Genomic DNA, 21893 nt, shown 5'->3' on the forward strand with positions numbered 1-21893 from the left:
TTGAAAGGTTTTCTCTAAATGCAAAAGAAACAATAATCTATAGGACAGAGAGAATTACAATTAGAAAGTAAATCACTTAAATAAGCCAATACACAGATTTGAAAAACAAAACAAAACAAACTTAAGCAAGTGACAACTACAATGAACAGCAAAAGGGTAAACATGAAGATGTAAAAGATGATACCAAAGTCATAAAATGTGGGAGAAGTGAGTAGAAAAATGTAGATTTTTTTTCAGAATGTGTTTGAGTCTATGAGTATCAGTCTAAAGCAAACTATATACTATAAAATTACAGCAATAGTTTAACATATCTGAAAAACTGGGAAATCATAAATCAAAAACATACAATTGATTCACAAAAACCAAAAGGAAGAGAACGTAAGTATAGTTCAAAAGAAAATCATCAAACTGCAAAAGGAAAAACAAAAAGAAAGGAACAAAGAAGAAATATAAAATCAGCTAGAAAACAAGGTTAAACATGCCATAAATATATATCTATTAATAATTACCTCAAATGTCAATGGACTAAATGCTTCAATCAAAAGACACAGAGTGCCAGACTGGATAATGAAACAAGAGCCTGCGACATGCCACCTAAGAGAGACCCAATTAAAGGTGAAAGACACACACAGAGTGCTGACAGTGCTGAGATAGAAGAAGAAGGTTCATGAAAGTGGAAATCACAAGAAAGCAAGGGTAGCTATACTCATATCAGACCAAACAGACTTTAAAAATAAAATAAAATTAAAAAAACAAAACAAAAAACAAAACAAACAAAAAATAAATACAATGTAAATACTATGCAAATATTTGCTAAAAATAAAAAAATAAAACAAAGGCCATAGAGAAAGATAAAAAAGGACAGCACACAATGATAAAAGAATCAATACAAGAAGTAGATACATACTTGTAACATACACACACCCAATAAAGGAGCACCTAAATACATAAAACAAGTATTAATAGACATAAAAAAGAAATTAAGAATACAGTAATAGGAGAATTTAATATCCCACTGACATTAATGGACAGATCTTCCAGACACAAAAATCAATAAGGCAACAGAGGTTATAAATGACAAAACAGAACAGATAAACTTAAGTGATATTTTCAGGAAATTACATACAAAAAACCTCAGAATATGCATTATTTTCAAGTGCACATGAAACATTCTGTAGGATGGATTACTTAGTAGGACACAAATTATAGGGCACAGAAAACTATTTCAAGTATCTTTTCTGTCCACATGGGTGTGAAACTAGAAATCAACGAGGGAAAGAGAAACAAGAAAGAAATGACAACAAGGAGACTAAACAACACACCACTAAAAAACTAATGGTCAATGATGAAAAGAAAAAGGAAATTTTTAAAAATACCTTGAGACAAATGACATTGAAAAAACAACCATTCAAAATCTATGCTTTCTTGCTTGCTAAGTTGCTTCAGTTGTGTCCAAATCTGTGCAACCCTATGAACCATAGCAAGCCAGGCTCCTCTGTCCACGGGATTCTCAGGCAAGAATACTGGAGTGGAGTGCCATACCCTCCTACAAGGGATCTTCCCAACCCAAGGACCAAACCCACATCTCTTCTGCCTCCTGCATTGGCAGGCAGGTTCTTTACCAATAATGCCACCTGGGAGGCCCATCAAAATCTATGGGATGCAGCAAAAACAGTTCTAAAAGGAAAGCTCATGTGTGCCTTCTTCAAAAACAAGTACATCTCAAATAAATATCCTAACCTATCACCTAAAACAATTTAAAAAAGGACAAACAAAAGCTAAAGTCAGCACAAGGGTGGAAATAATAAATATCAGGGAGGAAATAAATATAATGGAGATTTTAAAAAACAGAAAAAAAAAATATGAATGAAACCAAAAGCTGGTTCTTTGAAAGCATAAAAAAAATTAACAGAGTCCTGGCCAGACTCATCAAGAAGAGAAGACCCAAATAAACAAAGTAAGAAATGAAAGAGGAGAGATAATAACCTATACCACAGAAATACAAAAAACCCTAAGAGCATACTATGAACAATTTAGAAGCCAGTAAGTTGGACAACCTAGGAGAAATGCAACAGGTCTGTAGATACACACAGCCCACCAAACCTGAATCACATAAGAAATAGATAATTGGAACAGACTGATCAATAGAAATGAAACAGAATCTGTAATAATACTAGTAATAAAAAACATCCTTGCAAACCAAAGTCCAGGACCAGATGTTTTAACTGAGAAATTCTACCATGTACAAAGAAGAACTTATGCTAATCCTCAGGTTTTTCCAAAAGACTGAAGAGGAGGAAACACTTCTAAAGTCATTCTGTCAAGCCAACATTACCCTGATACAAAATCCAGAAAAAGACACTACCAAAAAAGAAAATTACAAGCAAGTATCTTTGATGAATATAGATGCAAAAATCCTCAACAAAACATTAGCAAACTGAATGCGACAACATATAAAAAAGATCCTACACCATGATTAGGTTGGATTCATCCCAGGGTCACAAGGATAGTTCATCATATGCAAGTCAATCAATATAAGCAAATAAAGAAAAGATGAAAACCACATGATCATCTTAATAGATTCAGAAACAATATTTGACAAAATCTAACACCCACTCATGATAAAAACGCTTACCAAAGTGGGTACAGAGGGAACATATTTCAACATAATAAAAGCTATTTGTGACAAACCCACATAATAGGGTTAAACCAACATAATGCTCAATGGTGAAAAGCTGAAAATCTTCCCAGTAAAATCTGGAACAAGAGAAGGATGCCCACTGCGACCCCTTGTATTTAACATAGTATTGGAAGTCCTAGCCACAGCAATCAGAGAAGAAAAAGAAATAAAAGTTAGCCAAATTGGAAGGGAAGAGGTAAAACCGTCATTATACACAGATGACATAATACTATATAGAGAGAAAACTGTAAAAACTACACAAAAACAGATAGCACAGATAAATTCAGCAAGGTAGAAATATACAAAATAACATATAGAAATTGGATGCATTTCTGAATGGTCACAATGATATATCAGAGAGGGAAAGCAGAAAACAATCTAAGACTGCATTAAAAAACTTAGAAATAAACCTCACCAAGGAGGTGAAAGATTTATACGCTAAGTCCCAGCACTGTTAAACTGATATTGAGGGAAAAGAAAACCCTCCCAAACTTCAGACAATACTACAAAGCTACAGTAATCAAACCAGTGTGGCGCTGGCACTAAAACCAGATATACACATCAGCAGAACAGAAGAGAAAGCACAGAAATAAACCCACACATCTATGGCCAATTAATCTTTGACAAAGGAGGCAAGAATACACTACGGAGAAAAGAAAGTCTCTTCAGCAAGAGGTGTTGTAAAAGTTGGACAGACGCATGTAAGTCAATAAGTAGAATACCCCCTCACACCCTACACAAAAATAAACTCAAAATGTCTTAGAGACTTAAATATAAAACATGACACAACAGAACTCCTAGAAGCAAACACAGGCAAAACATTCTCTGACATAGATTGTACTCATGTTTCAATATTTTCGTAGGTCAATCTCCCAAGGCAACAGAAATAAAGGCAAAAATAAAGGACTCAATGAAAGTAAAGGAAAGCATAAACAAAATGAAAAGACAACCTAAAGACTGGGAGAGAATATTTACAAACAATGTAACCAACAAGGGCTTAATTTAAAAAATAACACAAACAGCTCATACAACAAATTAACAGAACAAACAACCTAGTCAAATACTGGGCAGAAGACCTAAATAGACATTTCTCCAAATAAGACATACAGATGGACAACAGGCACACGAAAAGACACTCAACACTGCTAACTATTAGAGAACTGCAAATCAAAACTACAATGAGGTACCACTTCACACTGGTCACAATGGGAATCATTAAAAAGTCTATACAAAAAAGAAGCAAAGAATATATTTCTTTTTTCCCACATCTGTTTAGAGAGAAATGAGGTTTTGCATCCTAAATTTAGTACAGAGAATCTCATTTGATAAAATCTTAAGACTTTTCACAACAATCTTATTTTCTTGCGGCACAGGAAAACTTGTATGAAAACTTACATCTATTGCCAACTCATCTATTATTAATAAAGTAAATCTATACTTGAAAGTATGATTTGAACAAAGCCCCTCACAAGACTATAAGACTTACAAATTATTGCCATGTTCTGTGGGTACAACTTTCAAAAGAAAAGTGAAATTGATTGGTTGTCCTATTAGTTATATGTTGTACTAGGAGTAATGGTGCAATTGGAATCTACTTCTAAATTGTATAAATTCTTGTAAGTTTGTTCTATATGAAAAGAATAAAATAACTGGCACCTCTCCTCTGCCCTCAAAAAAGTCTACACTTAATAAATGCTGAAGTAGGTGTTGAGAAAAGGGAACCTTGCTATATAGTTGGTGGGAATGTAAACTGGTACAGCCACTGTGTAAAACAGTATGGAGGTTCCTTAAAAAACTAACAAAACAGTTGCCATATGATTCAGCAATCCCACTCCTAGGCCTGTATCTGGACAAAACTAATTCAGGAAGACACATGCACCTGCCCCCCACCCCATGTTCACAGCAGCACTAGTTACAATACAATCATGAAGCAAACTAAATGTCCATTGACCAGATCGATGGATAAAGAAGATGTCGTACATACATACAATGGAAAATCACCTAGCCATTAAAAAATGAAATAACGCCATTTGCTGCAACATGGATGGACCTAGAGATTGCCATACTAAGTGAGGTAACTTCAGATCAGATCAGATCAGATCAGTTGCTCAGCTGTGTCCGACTCTTTGCGACCCCATGAATCGCAGCACACCAGGCCTCCCTGTCCATCACCAACTCCCAGAGTTCACTGAGACTCACGTCCATCGAGTCAGTGATACCATCCAGCCATCTCATCCTCTGCCGTCCCCTTCTCCTCCTGCCCCCAATCCCTCCCAGCATCAGAGTCTTTTCCAGTGAGTCAACTCTTCGCATGAGGTGGCCAAAGTACTGGAGTTTCAGCTTTAGCATCATTCCTTCCAAAGAAATCCCAGGGCTGATCTCCTTCAGAATGGACTGGTTGGATCTCCTTGCAGTCCAAGGGACTCTCAAGAGTCTTCTCCAACACCACAGTTCAAAAGTATCAATTCTTCGGCGCTCAGCCTTCTTCACAGTCCAACTCTCACATCCATACATGACCACAGGAAAAACCATAGCCTTGACTAGATGAACCTTTGTTGGCAAAGTAACGTCTCTGCTTTTGAATATGCTATCTAGGTTGGTCATAACTTTCCTTCCAAGGAGTAAGTGTCTTTTAATTTCATGGCTGCAGTCACCATCTGTAGTGATTTTGGAGCCCAGAAAAATAAAGTCTGACACTGTTTCCACTGTTTCCCCATCTATTTAACATGAAGTGGTGGGACCGGATGCCACGATCTTCGTTTTCTGAATGTTGAGCTTTAAGCCAACTTTTTCACTCTCCTCTTTCACTTTCATCAAGAGGCTTTTGAGTTCCTCTTCACTTTCTGCCATAAGGGTGATGTCATCTGCATATCTGAGGTTATTGATATTTCTCCCGACAATCTTGATTCCAGCTTGTGTTTCTTCCAGTCCAGCGTTTCTCATGATGTACTCTGCATAAAAGTTAAATAAGCAGGGTGACAATATACAGCCTTGACGAACTCCTTTTCCTATTTGGAACCAGTCTGTTGTTCCATGTCCAGTTCTAACTGTTGCTTCCTGACCTGCATACAAATTTCTCAAGAGGCAGATCAGGTGGTCTGGTATTCCCATCTTTTTCAGAATTTTCCACAGTTTATTGTGATCCACACAGTCAATGGCTTTGGCATAGTCAATAAAGCAGAAATAGATGTTTTTCTGGAACTCTCTTGCTTTTTCTACGATCCAGCGGATGTTGGCAATTTGATCTCTGGTTCCTCTGCCTTTTCTAAAACCAGCTTGAACATCAGGAAGTTCACGGTTCACATATTGCTGAAGCCTGGCTTGGAGAATTTTGATCATTACTTTACTAGCGTGTGAGATGAGTGCAATTGTGCGGTACTTTGAGCATTCTTTGGCATTGCCTTTCTTTGGGATTGGAATGAAAACGGACCTTTTCCAGTCCTGGGGCCACTGCTGAGTTTTCCAAATTTGCTGGCATATTGAGTGCAGCATTTTCACAGCATCATCTTTCAGGATTTGAAATAGCTCAACTGGAATTCCGTCACCTCTACTAGCTTTGTTCGTAGTGATGTTTTCTAAGGCCCACTTGACTTCACATTCCAGGATGTCTGACTCTAGGTCAGTGATCACACCATCGTAATTATCTGGGTCATGAAGATCTTTTTTGTACAGTTCTTCTGTGTATTCTTGCCATCTCTTCTTAATATCTTCTGCTTCTGTTAGGTCCATACCATTTCTGTCCTTTATCGAGCTCATATTTGCATGAAATGTTCCTTTGGTATCTCTGATTTTCTTGAAGAGATCCCTAGTCTTTCCCATTCTGTTGTTTTCCTCTATTTCTTTGCATTGCTTGCTGAAGAAGGCTTTCTTATCTCTTCTTGCTATTCTTTGGAACTCTGCATTCAGATGTTTATATCTTTCCTTTTCTCCTTTGCTTTTCGCTTCTCTTCTTTTCACAGCTATTTGTAAGGCCTCCCCAGACAGCCATTTTGCTTTTTTGCATTTCTTTTCTATGGGGATGGTCTTGATCCCTGTCTCCTGTACAATGTGACAAACCTCATTCCATAGTTCATCAGGCACTCTATCTATCAGATCTAGGCCCTTATATCTATATGTCACCTCCACTGTAAAATCATAAGGGATTTGATTTAGGTCATACCTGAATGGTCTAGTGGTTTTTCCCTACTTTCTTCAATTTAAGTCTGAATTTGGCAATAAGGAGTTCATGGTCTGAGCCATAGTCAGCTCCTGGTCTTGTTTTTGCTGACTGTATAGAGCTTCTCCATCTTTGGCTGCAAAGAATATAAACAATCTGATTTCGGTGTTGACCATCTGGTGATGTCCATGTATAGAGTCTTCTCTTGTGTTGTTGGAAGAGGGTGTTTGTTATGACCAGTGCATTTTCTTGGCAAAACTCTATTAGTCTTTGCCCTGCTTCATGAGGTAACTTGGACTAAGACAAATACCATATATCACTTACATGTGGAATCTAAAAATATGTACAAATTAACTTATTTACTAAACAGAAATTGACTCATATACAAAGAAAACAAACTTACAGTTACCAAAGGGGAAATGGGGAAGGGGAAGGATCAAGTAGGATTAGCAGATACAAGCTACTACATTTAAAACAAACAAGGTTCTACTGTATAGCACAGAGAACTAAATTCAATATCTTGCAATAAATCCTAATGGAAAAGAATATGAAAAAGAATATGTATGTACCTGTGTAATTGAATCACTCTGTTGTACACCAGAAATTAACACAACTGTGATTCAATTATACTTCAATAAAAATTTTTAAAATTCAAAAAATGAAATAAAAAAAGAACTCCTATAAACCATCACAAAAGGACCTCTCAATTTAAAAATGGGCAAAAGACTTGAATAAACATTTTTTTATAGAAGATCTACAAAGCTGATAATCACAAGAATCTGATAAGGACAGAGTTAATATTTTTTTGACTTGGAATATAATGGATTTTAAGGGAAATGTGAATTAATCCTTAGTCTGAAGTGGAATTTTTCATCAAATAACAAGCTTAAAAAAAATTCTGACACTGACCATAAATTTGTAATAACTGCAATGTAACAGGAGAAGGTAATGGCAACCCACTCCAGTATTCTTGCCTAGAGAATCCCAGGGACAGGGGAGCCTGGTGAGCTGCCGTCTATGGGGTCGCACAGAGTAAGACACGACTGAAGCGACTTAGCAGCAGCAGCAACAGTGGTAGGACTCACAGGAATCCAAGCAACAGCATCAGCTATAGTTACAAAATATATTTTATGAAATGCAGAAACAATACCGAAACACTTAGGTTTGGCATGCTAAAGAGCGTATTAACTGTTCTTCTGGCAATGAAATATTAGAATGTGGAAAAAGTTTCTCAAGCATTTCCTACCTGCTGGCCATATTCCACTCAAGGGCTGGATTCTGTGAATTTCTTTCAGTCTCTGTTAGCACTCCTCCTGTGCCATTTTCCTTTTCTGGTTTCAGTTGATCCCACTGAGCAGTACCAATATTGATCGACTGCAGATCTATTTGGTATTGTCGGTCTTCAATCTCTGACCCAGGGTCTCGAAGAATTCCTAAATTCAAGGCTCTTCTGTAAAGGCAGTGAAGAAAAGTAATCAGATAAATTAAGTATTCTATGCTTATTTTGCTCACGAACATCTTGCTATTACCATTTTCCCCCACTTTGGATTATTAAGTTAATGAAATCTGTGAAGCAGGTATTATAAACTTACCACATACTAATGATTTTAAAATGTATCAAAGAGTTAGTACTTAGTGTATCTACTTTATAAGTTCTTACATTATTCTCAGCACTGTTATTTTTCTAAATAAATACTTTTACATATATGATTTAAATCCTTGAGCTGTTGTGAGGTTGTACTACCTCCTTTTTTACTAAAGAGAAAATAATACAGAGTTGTTGAAAGACTTAGCCAAAGTTAACTGAGTTAGTATGTGGCCAAAACTGCAAGTTAAATCCAGGTTTTGCTTCAAAACCCTGTCTTCTTTCCAATGTTAAACATCTACTTTTTTTCCTCAGTACTTTGATGTCTTGTTAGGAAAAGTGTTGAAGCTTTGTGAATTTACTTAATTCCCCTACCCTTTGCCTTTAGTCCTTTATATAACCCACTACCACACAGACTAAATTATTGACAAAACTTCATTGCTTACTGATGTAGAAATACAGTAAGGATTACTGGCCGATATAGAGTTGGAATTTTCATCTTATTGGACCCAAGGCTAAGCAAATGAATAAAATTATCAGCAGCTTAAAGCTAGATTAGAGAAAGTAAATGGTTAAATTTTTTCATGAAGGTTTTAGAATGAAATAGCAAGGCAGTGTGATAGGATAAGAAGAACAGGATTTGGGATTTGCAAGCCAGATAAGTTTAAGTTTGTGAGAGTTGGGAATTTTTTGGTTATGTTGGTTCATAAATTCTTTAAAATGAGTAACCAAAACGAAGGTAACATTTTTCCTCCAAGAAAGTTTCAATCAATAAAAATTGAAATTACATAGAGGATAAAAACAGTTGTTACAAATATAGACACAACTGTAGAGATCAGAAAAAAATACAATTAGTTATATCAATTGAACACTAATGAAACAAATTAGTGGAGGGAGAGGAAAGAAATCACCTGAGTCTTAGTGTGAAAATTAGAGAGAGACAGTATGAATGTGATGAAGACTATATCTTGGCTAAGTCCACAGTGAGGGTCAGACCATGTCCAGAAGTTGGTCAAATACTGATGGAAGGTGGACGACTACTGAGACTCAAGATGGCAGGTGTCCCCAGACACATAGGAATGGAGATGGCATGCATCAGGCCAGGCAACAGGACGGCTGAGACTAATGAATTCAAATGAAGAGAAGAGGAGGGAGAGGACTGCAATTGAACAATCAGATAGCTCAGGTAGGGAAATATTAATATAACATGGTGTTACAATAAGGAAACAGGAAGGGAACAGGTGTTGGTCAAGAAGTCATAGTGTGAGGAAGAGAAACACAGATGGATGGAGTCTCAGTATTATCCTAAGGTGAGTGCTGATTCTAATTTTCATCTTCTTTTTTCTAACTTAGAAAAGTTCTATCTAGGAAAGAGCATGCAAAGAAAGGAGGCCTAAAGTTTTACATGAACCCATAAAATGGGTCGTGACCATTTTCATTTTGCCTTAATGAAGGTAAAGAAAAAGAGTGAATGCAGGTGCAGGTTGTGGGGGGAGTAACCTTGTGAGCACCCCTATTTTGGCAGAATGTTCTTCATTTGAATACTGATGTAATTCTGTGAATTCTGAAGATCCATCTCAAACTTCACTATTTTAAAAATTGTATTTATCTATTTTGGGGTCTTCGTTGCTGCGCGCTGGCTTTCTCTAGCTGCAGAGATCTGAAGCATCTCCTTAGTTGTGGTACATGTGCTTCTCAATCATTGTGTGGCTTCTCCTGTTGCAGAACAAGGGCTCTAGAGCACATGGGCTTAAGTAGCTGTGGCTCATGGGCTTGGCTGCCCCACAGCATGTGGGATCTTCTTGGACCAAGATCGAACTCGTGTCCCTTACAGTGGCAGGTGGATTCTTAACCACGGGACCACCAAGTTAGTCCCTCAGACTTCACTTTCTAAGAAGCCTTTCCTGACCACCCTTTCTTCAAACTCCCTTTTCCCTAAATCTGTGCTCTTAGGGTCTTTCTAAACTTAGAAGTACAAGAACATCACAATCACCTGTCAGTCTTCCTCAAAAAAGCATAAATTTCTTGAAGTTAGAAACTACATCTCTTATCAATTGATTAGTAAATGTTGTTTCAAGTCACTGATTTGAACTGAAACAAATCTTTGCAAACCTCAACTGGAAACAGTGTCTGTCTACAGCAACAAGAACACCCAGTCTTTACACACAGTAAACTTCTGCTCTACAGCCACACAGACTCTGACATAGAGCAAATGTCTTTGGCACTTGGTAGCCTAGCTTATTTCCCTAGATTATTATTCCCATATAAAAATTACATTTACTCAAACTAGCCAGTGCTTTCTGTTGTTGCTTAGTTGCTCAGTTGTGTCTGACTCTTTTCTGACCCCACAGACTGTAGCTCGCCAGGCTCCTCTGTCCATGGAATTTTCTAGGCAAGGATAACTGGAATGGGTTGCCATTTCCTTTTCCAGGGGATCTTTCAGACCCAGGGATCAAACTCATGTCTCCTGCATTGGCAGGCAGATTCTTTACCACTGAGCCATCAGGGAAGACCCCATACTTTCTACATTTTACAATAAATTCCCTAAGCCTACTTTTAAAGAAAACCAAAATATTTTTAAGAATCCCTTTTTAGAAAGAAAAGGTATGCTTGGAAATAAAATTAGTGCTATATTAAAAGATAACCAAAGCAACCTAGCCCAGCATTAACATCAGCCTATTTCTCTTGGCACATGGAGAAACTGCAAAATCATAAGATAAAATCAGAAAAATACTGAAGTTTTCACCTATGCTTAAAATGTCCCATATTTAGCCTTGACCTTAAATCAAGCTATTTTCTTCTTACCATCTATCTGTGGAAAACATGACTTTCCACAGGTTCTCCTTCTCAACACAAAAATGGACTGTATATTGAGCAATAGCTTAATACTTTTAACATGCCAATTTCAAAATTTTAAGAATCAGGATTTGAGATTTTACATTTTTTTCTTTTTTGTTTTCCTTTAAGATTAAAATATATGTCATTTTAACCTGATTTGAAATTTCAGAGAAATGTACAATATTTGGGTATATAAATCTAACTTAAAAGTTAATTGCAAAACCACTTAAATGTGAGTTGTAGAAAATAGGATAAGCAAATGACTCATATGAACTCTGGTCTCAAATTTTCCAATGACCATGAGCTTGGAGAAATTATTTAACTTCTCTGTTTTAATTATGTCAATGTTAAAAGTATTATAGAAATAAATAAAATGTATGACTGAAAATTAAACCATTCATGTGCTCAGCCATGTCTGACTCTGTGCTTGCATGGACTGTAGCCCAACAGGTTCCTTTGTCCATGGGGATTCTCTAGGCAAAAATATTGGAGTGGGTTGCCATGCACTCCTCCGGGGGATCTTCCAAACCGAGGGATTGAATCCAGGTCTCCTGCATTCCAGGCAGATTCTTTACTGTCTGAGCCACCAGGGAAGCCCATGAATACTTGAGTGGGTAGTCTATCCCTTCTCCAGGGGATCTTCCCAACCGAGGATTCGAACCAGGGTCTCCTGCATTGCAGGCGGATTCTTACCATCTGAGCCACCAGGAAAGCCCAAACCATTCAAAAAGAGGTTCCATTATAAATTTAATGACCATTCCTGGAGTACATTATCTTACATGGTTCTGAACGAATAATGAATAACCACCAGCTAATCACAGATGCACAGGCACCAAGAGATAACAAAGTCAACTTTTCTAATTATGAAAGAACTATTAATGAAAACTATAAAGACAGATTCTCTTTAATATTTCCATGCTTACCTATATCCAAAATATGGCATATTAGAAAATCTGAGTGAATCTTTTGAATGCAATAACTAAAACGCTTGAAGACAATTTAAAGCATCTTTTAAAATACATTTCAGAGCTGGCCAGAGAAGAGAAGGTGCAAAGTGCAAAAAATGTGAGAAAACACTAAAAAATGAGCACCTGCCAAAGCCAGCTTTTCCTCTTAGGATTTCTGCTGAATCCTACAGTGATTTTCTGCTAAGTGCATAGGAAGTGAAAAAGCTCAAGGCCCACCTAAGGAGATGGATCAATCTACTTAATAGGAGACTGCATAGAAAGCTGGGGTTATGAAGGTCTTGAAAGGGTGATTTAAAAATAGCTGTCCTAGGATGACCTGTGACAGAACAGTTCTGAGTCTTGTGATGGTGGTTACATGAATGTACATATGTGATAAAACAGCACAAAACTATAGTCACACATATAGACATATAGACACAAATGGTTAAGAATACAACTGGTGAGGGAATTCCCTGGTGGTCCAGTGATTAAGACTCTGAGCTCCCAATACAGGGAGCATGGGTTTGACTCCTGGCTGGGGATAACAACCCATATGCTGTCTGTTATGGCCAAAAATCCAAAGAAGAAACAAACAAAAAACAGGAAAAAAAAAAAAGCGGGTGAAATCTGAATACAACTGTGGATTGTACTGATTCAATATCCTGGTTTTGATATTGTACTATATACAATGTTTTCTAGGTGGCACGCAGTGGTAAAGAACCCATCTGTCAATGCAGGAGATATGGGTTTGAACCCTGGGTCAGGAAGATCCGCTAGAGTAGGAAATGGCAACACAAGCCAGTATTCTTGCCTGGAGAATTCCATGGACAATTCATGGGGTTACAAAGAGTTGGACACAACTGAGCATGCACGCACTATTACTATAGTTACACAAGAAGTCATGCAAGATCTAAAACCATAAAACTCCTAGAAGTAAAAGGGGTGTATGCTCTATGACATTGGTCTTGGCAATGATTTTTTGGATTTGACAAGAAAAACAAAGATAACAAAAGCAAAAATAAACAAGTGTTATTACACGAAACTAAAAATCTACTCAGCAAAGAAAACTATCAACAAAACGAAAAGGCAACCTACAGAATGAAAATATTTCCAAATTAAATGTCTGATAAGAGGTTATATCCAAAATATAAGAGGAATTCATATAACTCCATAGAGAGGAAAAAAGAAAACAAAAATGCCCAATTAAAAAATTGGCAAAGGATCTGAACAAATATTTTTCCAAAGAGATGTAATTGGCTAAAAGGTACATGAAAAGGTCCTCACTAGTCACAGGAAAAATGCAAATACAAACCATAATGAGATTTTCACCTCATACCTTTTAGGATATCCATTAGCAATAAGACAAGGTATAATAAATGTGGGAAGGATATGGAAAAAAGGAAACCCTTGTACACTGTTGTTTGGAATGTAAACTCAAACAACCCCTATGTAAAACAGAACAGAGGTTCCTCAAGAAATTAAAAGCAGAATCAGCATATGACCCAGCAATCTCATTTCTGGGTATATATCCAAAAGAAATAAAAAATCTCAAGGAGATATCTGTACTTCCACATTCATGGCAGCATTGCTCAAAAGCCTCTTCCATATCCTGAATGGAAACAACCTGACTGTCCCTCAATGAATGAATAAACATATCAAGAAAATATAGCATATGCAGTTGACCCTTGAACAATTTGGGGTTTAGTGGCACCAACTCTCTATTCTATAGCCACAGTTCTTCCTTATCAGTGGCTCTACATTCACAGTTATTTACTATTGAAGAGTGTATGAGTGGATCCATGACACAGTGTTGATGGGTCAACAGAATATACAATGAATTTTTATTCAGCCTTAAAAATTCCCGTCATTTGTGAATTTCTGTTTTTATCTACATTTATATTATGCTGAGTGAAATAAGCCAGAGAAAAACAAATATTGAATAGTATCACTTACATGTGGAAATTTTTAAAAAGTCAAATTCATAGAAACAGAGAACAGAAAAGTGGTTGCCATGGGCTAAGGGGTTGGGGAATTAGGAAGAGGTTGGTAAAGGGGCACAAATTTTCAGTTATAAAATGAATAAGGTTGAGGATCTAATGTATCGCATCATGGTGACTACAGTGGACAACACTATTGTAAAACTGGAATTTGCTAAGAGAGTGGTACTTAAATGTTCTACAGACACAAAAAAGGGTAAGTATGCCAGGTGATGGATATGCTAACTCAATGAGGGAATCCTTTCACAATGTATACATATCAAATCATAAAGTGTACACTTTGAATATCTTACAATTTTATTTGTCAATCATACTGTAAAGAAGCTGGGGAAAAGTTTACACTGAAGGGAGATAGTTAAAGGGGACACAGCAGATGTATTTACAACTAGTGGAAATCTGTAAGTATTTACATCTTAAAAAATTTTTTTAAATGGAAAAAAGCCCTGCTAAGGTCCATGTTAAAAAAGACAAGGTAACTTATAACTTACCCATCTTGACCTTAGCATTAGCACAAGGTGAAGAGGTAAAAAAAAATTCCCTCTAAGACTTTGCCATCATAAGACAGCACCTTGTGGTCTGAATTGCTAATGTGGCATGAAACAATTTTAATTTGGAGAAGCTTGTCCCGGGTAGATAGTGCCACCAGATGACAGATAAAAGCAAATTCTCTTAAGATGAACTCAATCTCAACTCAAAGAATTTTCACAGATTTATTCCAAGTGAAATGAGATACTAACTGGGCAGAAGAAACAGACACTCAAAGACCTCATGAACTGGATTAGTAGACATGAAATATAACTGTTTATAAAGAAGAAAAATGGTTTTCAAAGTATGAGCAGGCTCACGAAGATATACAGATGGCAAATAAGCATAATGAAAAGATGCTCTATGTCCTATTTCATCAGGAAGAAGCAAATTAAAACAAAAAGATATTATTACACACCTATTAGAATGGCCAAAATCCAGTCGGCTGACACCACCAGGTGCTGGTGAGGACGTGAAGCAACTGGAAATCTCATACACTACTGGTAGGCATGCAAAATGGGATAGCCACTTTGGAAGATAGTTTGGCAGTTTCTTAGAAAACTAAATATACTTCTCACCATATGACCCAATAATTGTCCTCCTTGGTTTCTACGCAAAGGACTTGAAAACATGTCTATACATGCAGGTGCACATCAATGTTTATAGCAGTTTTATTCATAATTGTCAAAACTGGAAGCAACCAAGATGTCCTTTTGGAGAAGGACCTGACAATCCACTCCAGTATTCTTGCCTAGAGAATCCCATGGACAGAGGAGCCTGGTGGGCTACAGCCTAGGGGGTCTCAAAGAGTTGGATGCAACTGAGCAACTAACACACTGGTGGCTCAGACAGTAAAGACTGTTTGCAGTGTGGGAGACCCAGTTTTGATCCCTGGGTTGGGAAGATCCTCTGGGGTAAGAAATGGCAATCCACTCCAGTATTCTTGCCTGGAAAATTCCATGGACAGAGGAGCCTGGCAGGCTATAGTCCATGGGGTCGCAAAGAGTTGGATACGACTCAGCACACAGGGAGATTACACAGTGAATTCCCATTCATGGGGGTACTACTTGCAGAGATAACATTCTTCTATAAATGTTGAAAAATGCCAAACCTTAAAAGAAGCAGCCCAGGGAAGCCCCAGAAATAATAAGGAAGAAACTGGTAAATATATGGGTAAAACTAAACAAACAGTATCTTTAAAATATTAAATAATGCCCAAATTATAAGGGAAAATCAAGCTAAAAATAAGACTCTGGACAATGATAGTGTATAAACCAGGGGATCAGGTAGTTTGAGGTACGTGTGCATGTGTGTGCTGTGCTCAGCTGTGTCCCACTCTTTGTGACCCCGTGGACTGTAGTCTGCCAGGCTCCTCTGTCCACAGAATTTTCTAGGCAAGAAAACTGGAGCAGGCTGACATTTTCTACTTCAGGAGGATCCTCTCAACCTAGGGATTAAACCTGTGTCTCTTGTATCTCCTGCATTGGCAGGCAGATGCTTTAATTTGAAGTAAAGTATTCTAAATTCCTTGCATTTGAGAGGGAGGGGGATAAAGACAAAGATATTTAACTTCAGACTTTGTTAAGCACACCTGCTAAAATAGCCAGAGTAATAACAAAAATAATAGACATGGAACGCGTAACTTTAAAATGAGTGGGGTAGAGATCAGAATGTAAGAAAAGAAAAACAGCAGAAAAAGTTGGACAAATATCTCATAATAAGAATAAATCCAAAAATAACTACTGTCAGAGTAAATATAAATGATTTAATGAAAATGAAAAGATAAAACTTCAGATTGGTTTTAACAAACCACCCTTTTATTCCGTTTTTAATGAAATATACCTCAAACTTAAGTGCACAGGAAAATTAAGAGTCCATAAATGGAAAAAAAATATATGGAGGCCAAAAGAAAGATGGAGTAGTTATACTGACATCTGACAACATAAAATTTAAGGAAAAAAATTATGATAGGCTTATTACCTAAATTTAAAAGATCCAATGCCTGGAAGTTAAGACAATTTTAAATTTATTTGGAATGATATAAACTTGACACAGAAAAACGGACACATCGTGAAAGAGAAACTGACAAATGTATCCACTCATGGTGGAAAATTTTAACCTACCTTTCTCAGTAATGAATTGACTAAACACATTATGAAAAAATTAAAATACAGAAAATTTTAAAAATACAATTAAATAAATCTGATGAAATGGACATTTATATAGCACCGTATCCAACAGTAGAATCATAATTTTTGTCAAGCCCAAAGGAACATTTTTTGAAACCAAGTACCTGTGAGGCAATAAAACTAGCCTCAACACATTTCAGTAGGTTAGTATCATACAGACTAAATCCTCTGAGCATAAAACAATGAAGTTAGACATTTTATTTTAAAGAAAGGATTTGGAAAATTGATTGTATTTTTAGATTTAAAGATACACTTCTATGTTAAGTCAATCCCTGGGCCAAAAAAAAAAAAAAAATTAGAAATACTTAAAAACAAAATGTGTATTAAAGGTTGTGGGATGCAGTTAAAGTGGCACTTTGAGGGAAATTTATTGTCTAAGATGTTGTTTTAACAAAAAAATAAAGGCTCAAAATCAATGAGTTAAATATAAAATGCCAAAATAAACTAAAAGGGTGGGGGTAAGGAGGGAAAAAAAGAGCAGAAATAAATGAAACAAAAAAGGCAGAGAAAATCAACAGAGCCAAAAATAGACAAACTTAGCATTCAAGGGGAAAAAAAGAAATAAAGAACAAAGTCTAATAAATTATATTTGCAATAAAAAAGGAAACATAACTATGATGTTCTGGAGATTAAACAGATAATAAGAGATTAGGAAGATTTGAAGCAATAAAGATTTTACAACTTGTTTTGGAAAAAAAATCTATCCTACTTATCACTGTCCCTGGAAGGCAATTGCTTATCCTTTTCCCCAAAGGGGTGAACATAAACATTGTCCTCTCATTTCTTCCACCAAATATAATGTTATTTCTAATATAGCTCTTTTTTCTAGACAAAACTGATCATTTAAAACCTATATTCTGATAGTATAAAACTACTGGCAATATAGTAACTAGTGAAAGACAACCAAGGTCTTCCCCACCCCGACACTCTTTTTTTTGGTCTCAGTCAAGACTATCAAAACTACATCCTCCGACCTAAATAGCCCTGTCTCCAATGAGCTAAGTTGCATTCGTTCATATAAAGACTATTCAGTGGGCTGCCTGCTAGGTCCTCTGACAGGGCCTGAGGATACTGGGTCTCCACTCTCAAACAGACAGAGGCAATTACAATATTGTCAGTGTTAAACAAGGTTAGGTAGAGAATACAGTTGGAAACACACAGAGGGACACCTGACCCAGATCTGAGGAGCCCAGGAAAGAGGAAGCAGCATTAAAAGGAGCTCAAAAAGCCCAATCTCATTTACCACAAGGAAGAAAGTACTTAAGAGCAGAAATGAGAGGTTCAAAATTGTAAGAGAGCAGTCCATCCAGAAACCCTGAAGAGGCTCTGAACAGCTGTAAAGCCATAAGGCTGGAGAGCCTTTAAGCCAAAGACAAGCCATTCTTCACAAAGTGTGAGGGGCCTGTACCAGGCCCTACTTTGTGGATAAAGAGGTATGGCCCACAGGTTAGGCTTGCCTAACAAAATGGCATTTTCTCCTCTGTCAAAAAGCTTATAGAAATTATGCAGTAGCAGGGTAGTCAAGAGCAGAGAAAGAAGTGGGTTTCTGTCTTGATTATAAAAATTAAATGAGATAATATACAGAGAGCCTAGCACAAAACTAGACACACCATAGAAACCTCAGTGTTAGGGAAAAAACCATCCACTCTTATTCTCTAAGCCTTTACAAAACATGTCAAATAGAAATGAATTGCCTGGAAAGTGAGAATAAGAGAGACTTGTCCCAGACGAAGCACATATTAGGATTCTGAAAAACAAATTCCTGAGAAAACAGAGCACCATGGAGCCAGAATTTAATTAATCCAACTGAATAAATTCTACCTACATTTAATCTATTTCATCAATCTAAGAATATTTTAACATTAATAGCAAGCTCATCAGTATGTAATAAAACCCTTTAGACAAAAAACATTTTATCAGGGAAAATCTAGGCCAATTAAAAATATCTTTATTTTGTATCTTTAAAAAAAAAAATCACTTCCCCAACAAATTTTTAGCCTCCTGAGAGATCAAATGCAGTAAATAATGTATCTCCTCTGCAGACAGTTTTCCAAGTATAAAAATTTAAATTATTACTATAAATAATAAAGGTAGGCCATTTGATTTATCAGTTTAATATAAAGATTAAATATATTTCAAAGCTATAGCTAATATTTACAAACTGTACAAGTTTAGTTTGATTCTGCTCTGATAAAAATAAAGGATAACCATTTCAAATGTAGATAATAAAATCTAATTTTTCTTTCTTATTACATGATCCATATTATTTTTAATTCTTTATAGTCAGAAAATATACAGAGGTGCATTGATTTACTTCATTATCCAAAAAGCACCTGATTTTTTTCCTTAACTTGAAATAATCACTAATTTTTATTCTTTAAAGTATAAGATATGCCCACTTTGTTGCATGCATACTTAAAACGAATTCCAGTAATTAAAATATAGAATATTCAAAGTACTATGTTTTTCAGTACTAAATTAAGAAAACATACTCAAAATGTTTTCACTTAAATATCATGCACTTTTATCAAGCAATATTAGAACAAGATGTCTTAGGAAAGATATATTTCACATCTCATGGTACACTAGATATTTAAATATAAATATACAAACAGTTACAGACATAAGATTTGAAATAATTTAATTTTTTTCAAAGACTGGAAATCATTGTACAACTTTTAAAATGCTATTTTCCCTAAGTGAGGACTTTATAACTAAAAATAGCCTAAAAGTGAAAAAAAATTTGACTGCAAAGCCAAAAATTAAAGTATATTTTATTCAACAGAGCTTTGAATTTTCACATTTTCACAAGAAACAGTTATAAAATTATTTAAAAATTCTAATAGAATGCTACTTTACTAGGGAAGCAATCATAGGAAAAGAACTTTATGGCTTTGGTGAAGACCAGAATGCTTAATACTAACAATATCTGCCTCAAAAAATACAGTCACAATTCTTGATAAGAAAAGCTGCATATTATTTCCTAACCAACTTCTTCCTAGAAATATTTGACATAAACAAGAACCAAATTTTCTTGTCTCAACTTCACATCCCTCTAAAAGCTCTATGAACTTTGCTCTCCCTCCTTATTGTAGTCTTTAAAACCTTTTAGCAATTCAAATCAGGAAAGGGAGTGAGTCAAGATGCCCATAACTTCCTTACCCTTAACACAAAAAGCTGCTTTATTAGCTAAAATGTAGGAGTTATAATTGTAATTGCTTTGCCCTTCCGAAACTCATCTCCCATACCATTTTGAACCATTCAGCAGGTGGTGTAGGAGGATAAACTCAAGTCTGAAATAGTTGGTCAATGGTATAATCATAAGGAACCAAAGAAGACTTTAAGTATATAACAGGAAACATAGCTTTAATGTTTTCCTTTTTAAATTGATTTAGTCTGGGTCAGGCCTTTTGTATGTTTACATAAGAAACAGCTCATGTTGAACCATTTACTGCTTACTGCTGAATAGGCATATCTTGGGAACTCACTGTAAAGAAGCAAAATTCATTACTTACAGCTCAGTTGAGATCTACAAAATGTTAAACAAGCCAGAAAATAGGAATGTAAAGAGAAGTAAAATTTATGTCTTGATTAAAATAAATGCTTACATTTTTATCATCAAGTCTCCATAAGTGATAGTAATCTTAATAGCATATAAGGCAGGGGGTATAAATGGCTGACCATCAAGCTGAGACCGACTGCTAGTGACTTAGGGCAGGGGTTCTCATCTTCAGAGTGCAAAAGAATAACCCAGAGTTTGTTACAACAGTTAAGTTTCCATATCTACAGAAATTTTGATTCAGCAGGTCTGGACTAGGGCTGAGGAATATGCCTGCTCTCTTAATCTTTTTTTTTAAACAACCTAAACCAGCATCCTTATTGATTCCAAAAACTACTTTCTGATACTTAGAACATCATATCTCTTGGAACAGCCTATCTCTGCTCCCTGAATGGAAAGGAGCAAAAACAAGGACAAATAAATCTGAGGCTACTTTACTTACAGAACAGGGAAATTTGTATTTGTGCTGCCTCTTTCACCAAACTGTTCAGGAGAAGCATCTCTTCTCTTCAAGGCCAAGATCTCTGTTAGTTCACTTCACTCTTGAAGTCTAGGTCAGTGTTTGTTTTCTCAGCAGCTTGTACTCAGCCATACGACTTGGTACACGGTAGGCTTTTCATATATTAAAGTTAAATAAATAACAAATATTCTTCTTTATTCCCTTCACTTCCCTTGAAGACTTTACTCAATTCTTTTTTTCTTTTTCTCACTTGCAACTTTACCATTCAAGCTAAAATATATTCAAGTTTTTCTCCTTGTAAGAGAGAAACTCTCTTCTGTATACCCCTCTGGCTACCACCTTGTCACATTCCCTTTTAAATACAAATTTATTTTTCTCTCAGTATTTCTATTTCCTTACTATTTATTTTCTCCTCTAACCGAAAGCAATCAGGTGTCATCCTTATTCTTCCTTTGAAATCTTCCTGGAGAAGATTTTCAACTTTTAGATTTTCTAATTACCAGAGCCAGTGAACGATTTTCAGTCATTAGCTTACCTAACCTTTCGTGGCATTTGACCATTCAAAATGGCAGTACAGCACACTGGTGAAAAGCAGACGGCACAGTTAGCATGCCTGGATTCATAATTCCAGCTCTGCTATCTACAACTGGCTGCCTTTGGCTAAATTAGTTTCAGTGCTTCATTTTATTCATCTGAAAAGTGAAGTCATTGAGGAGTCAAGTGATTTAGGCATGTGTGCTGAGTTGTGTCTGACTCTTTGCAACTGCATGGACTGTAGCCAGCCAGGCTCCTCTGTCCATGGAATTTCCCAGGCAAGAATATCGCCATTTCCTTCTCCAGGGAATCTTCCCGACTCAGGTATCCAACCCATGTCTCTTCCACCTCCTGCATGGTAGGCAGATTTTTTTTTTATCAGCTGAGCTACCAAATAACTAATATACATAAAGCTATTCATAC

The 21893-nt window shown here is 36.2% G+C and overlaps 1 protein-coding gene across 16 annotated transcripts in view; it reads right to left on the reverse strand.

Annotated features, from left to right (window-relative positions):
* VPS13B (vacuolar protein sorting 13 homolog B) overlaps window positions 1-21893 on the reverse strand; it is an 806276-nt gene that overhangs the window by 307960 nt on the left and 476423 nt on the right. For all 16 annotated transcript variants that reach the window (XM_059874347.1, XM_059874354.1, XM_005215634.5 and 13 more), the window contains one exon: window positions 8083-8286. In XM_059874347.1, coding sequence (XP_059730330.1) covers window positions 8083-8286 — 204 coding nt within the window. The remainder of the gene's footprint in view (window positions 1-8082; window positions 8287-21893) is intronic.

Source organism: Bos taurus, chromosome 14 (assembly GCF_002263795.3).
Source record: "Bos taurus isolate L1 Dominette 01449 registration number 42190680 breed Hereford chromosome 14, ARS-UCD2.0, whole genome shotgun sequence".
NCBI lineage: Eukaryota > Metazoa > Chordata > Mammalia > Artiodactyla > Bovidae > Bos > Bos taurus.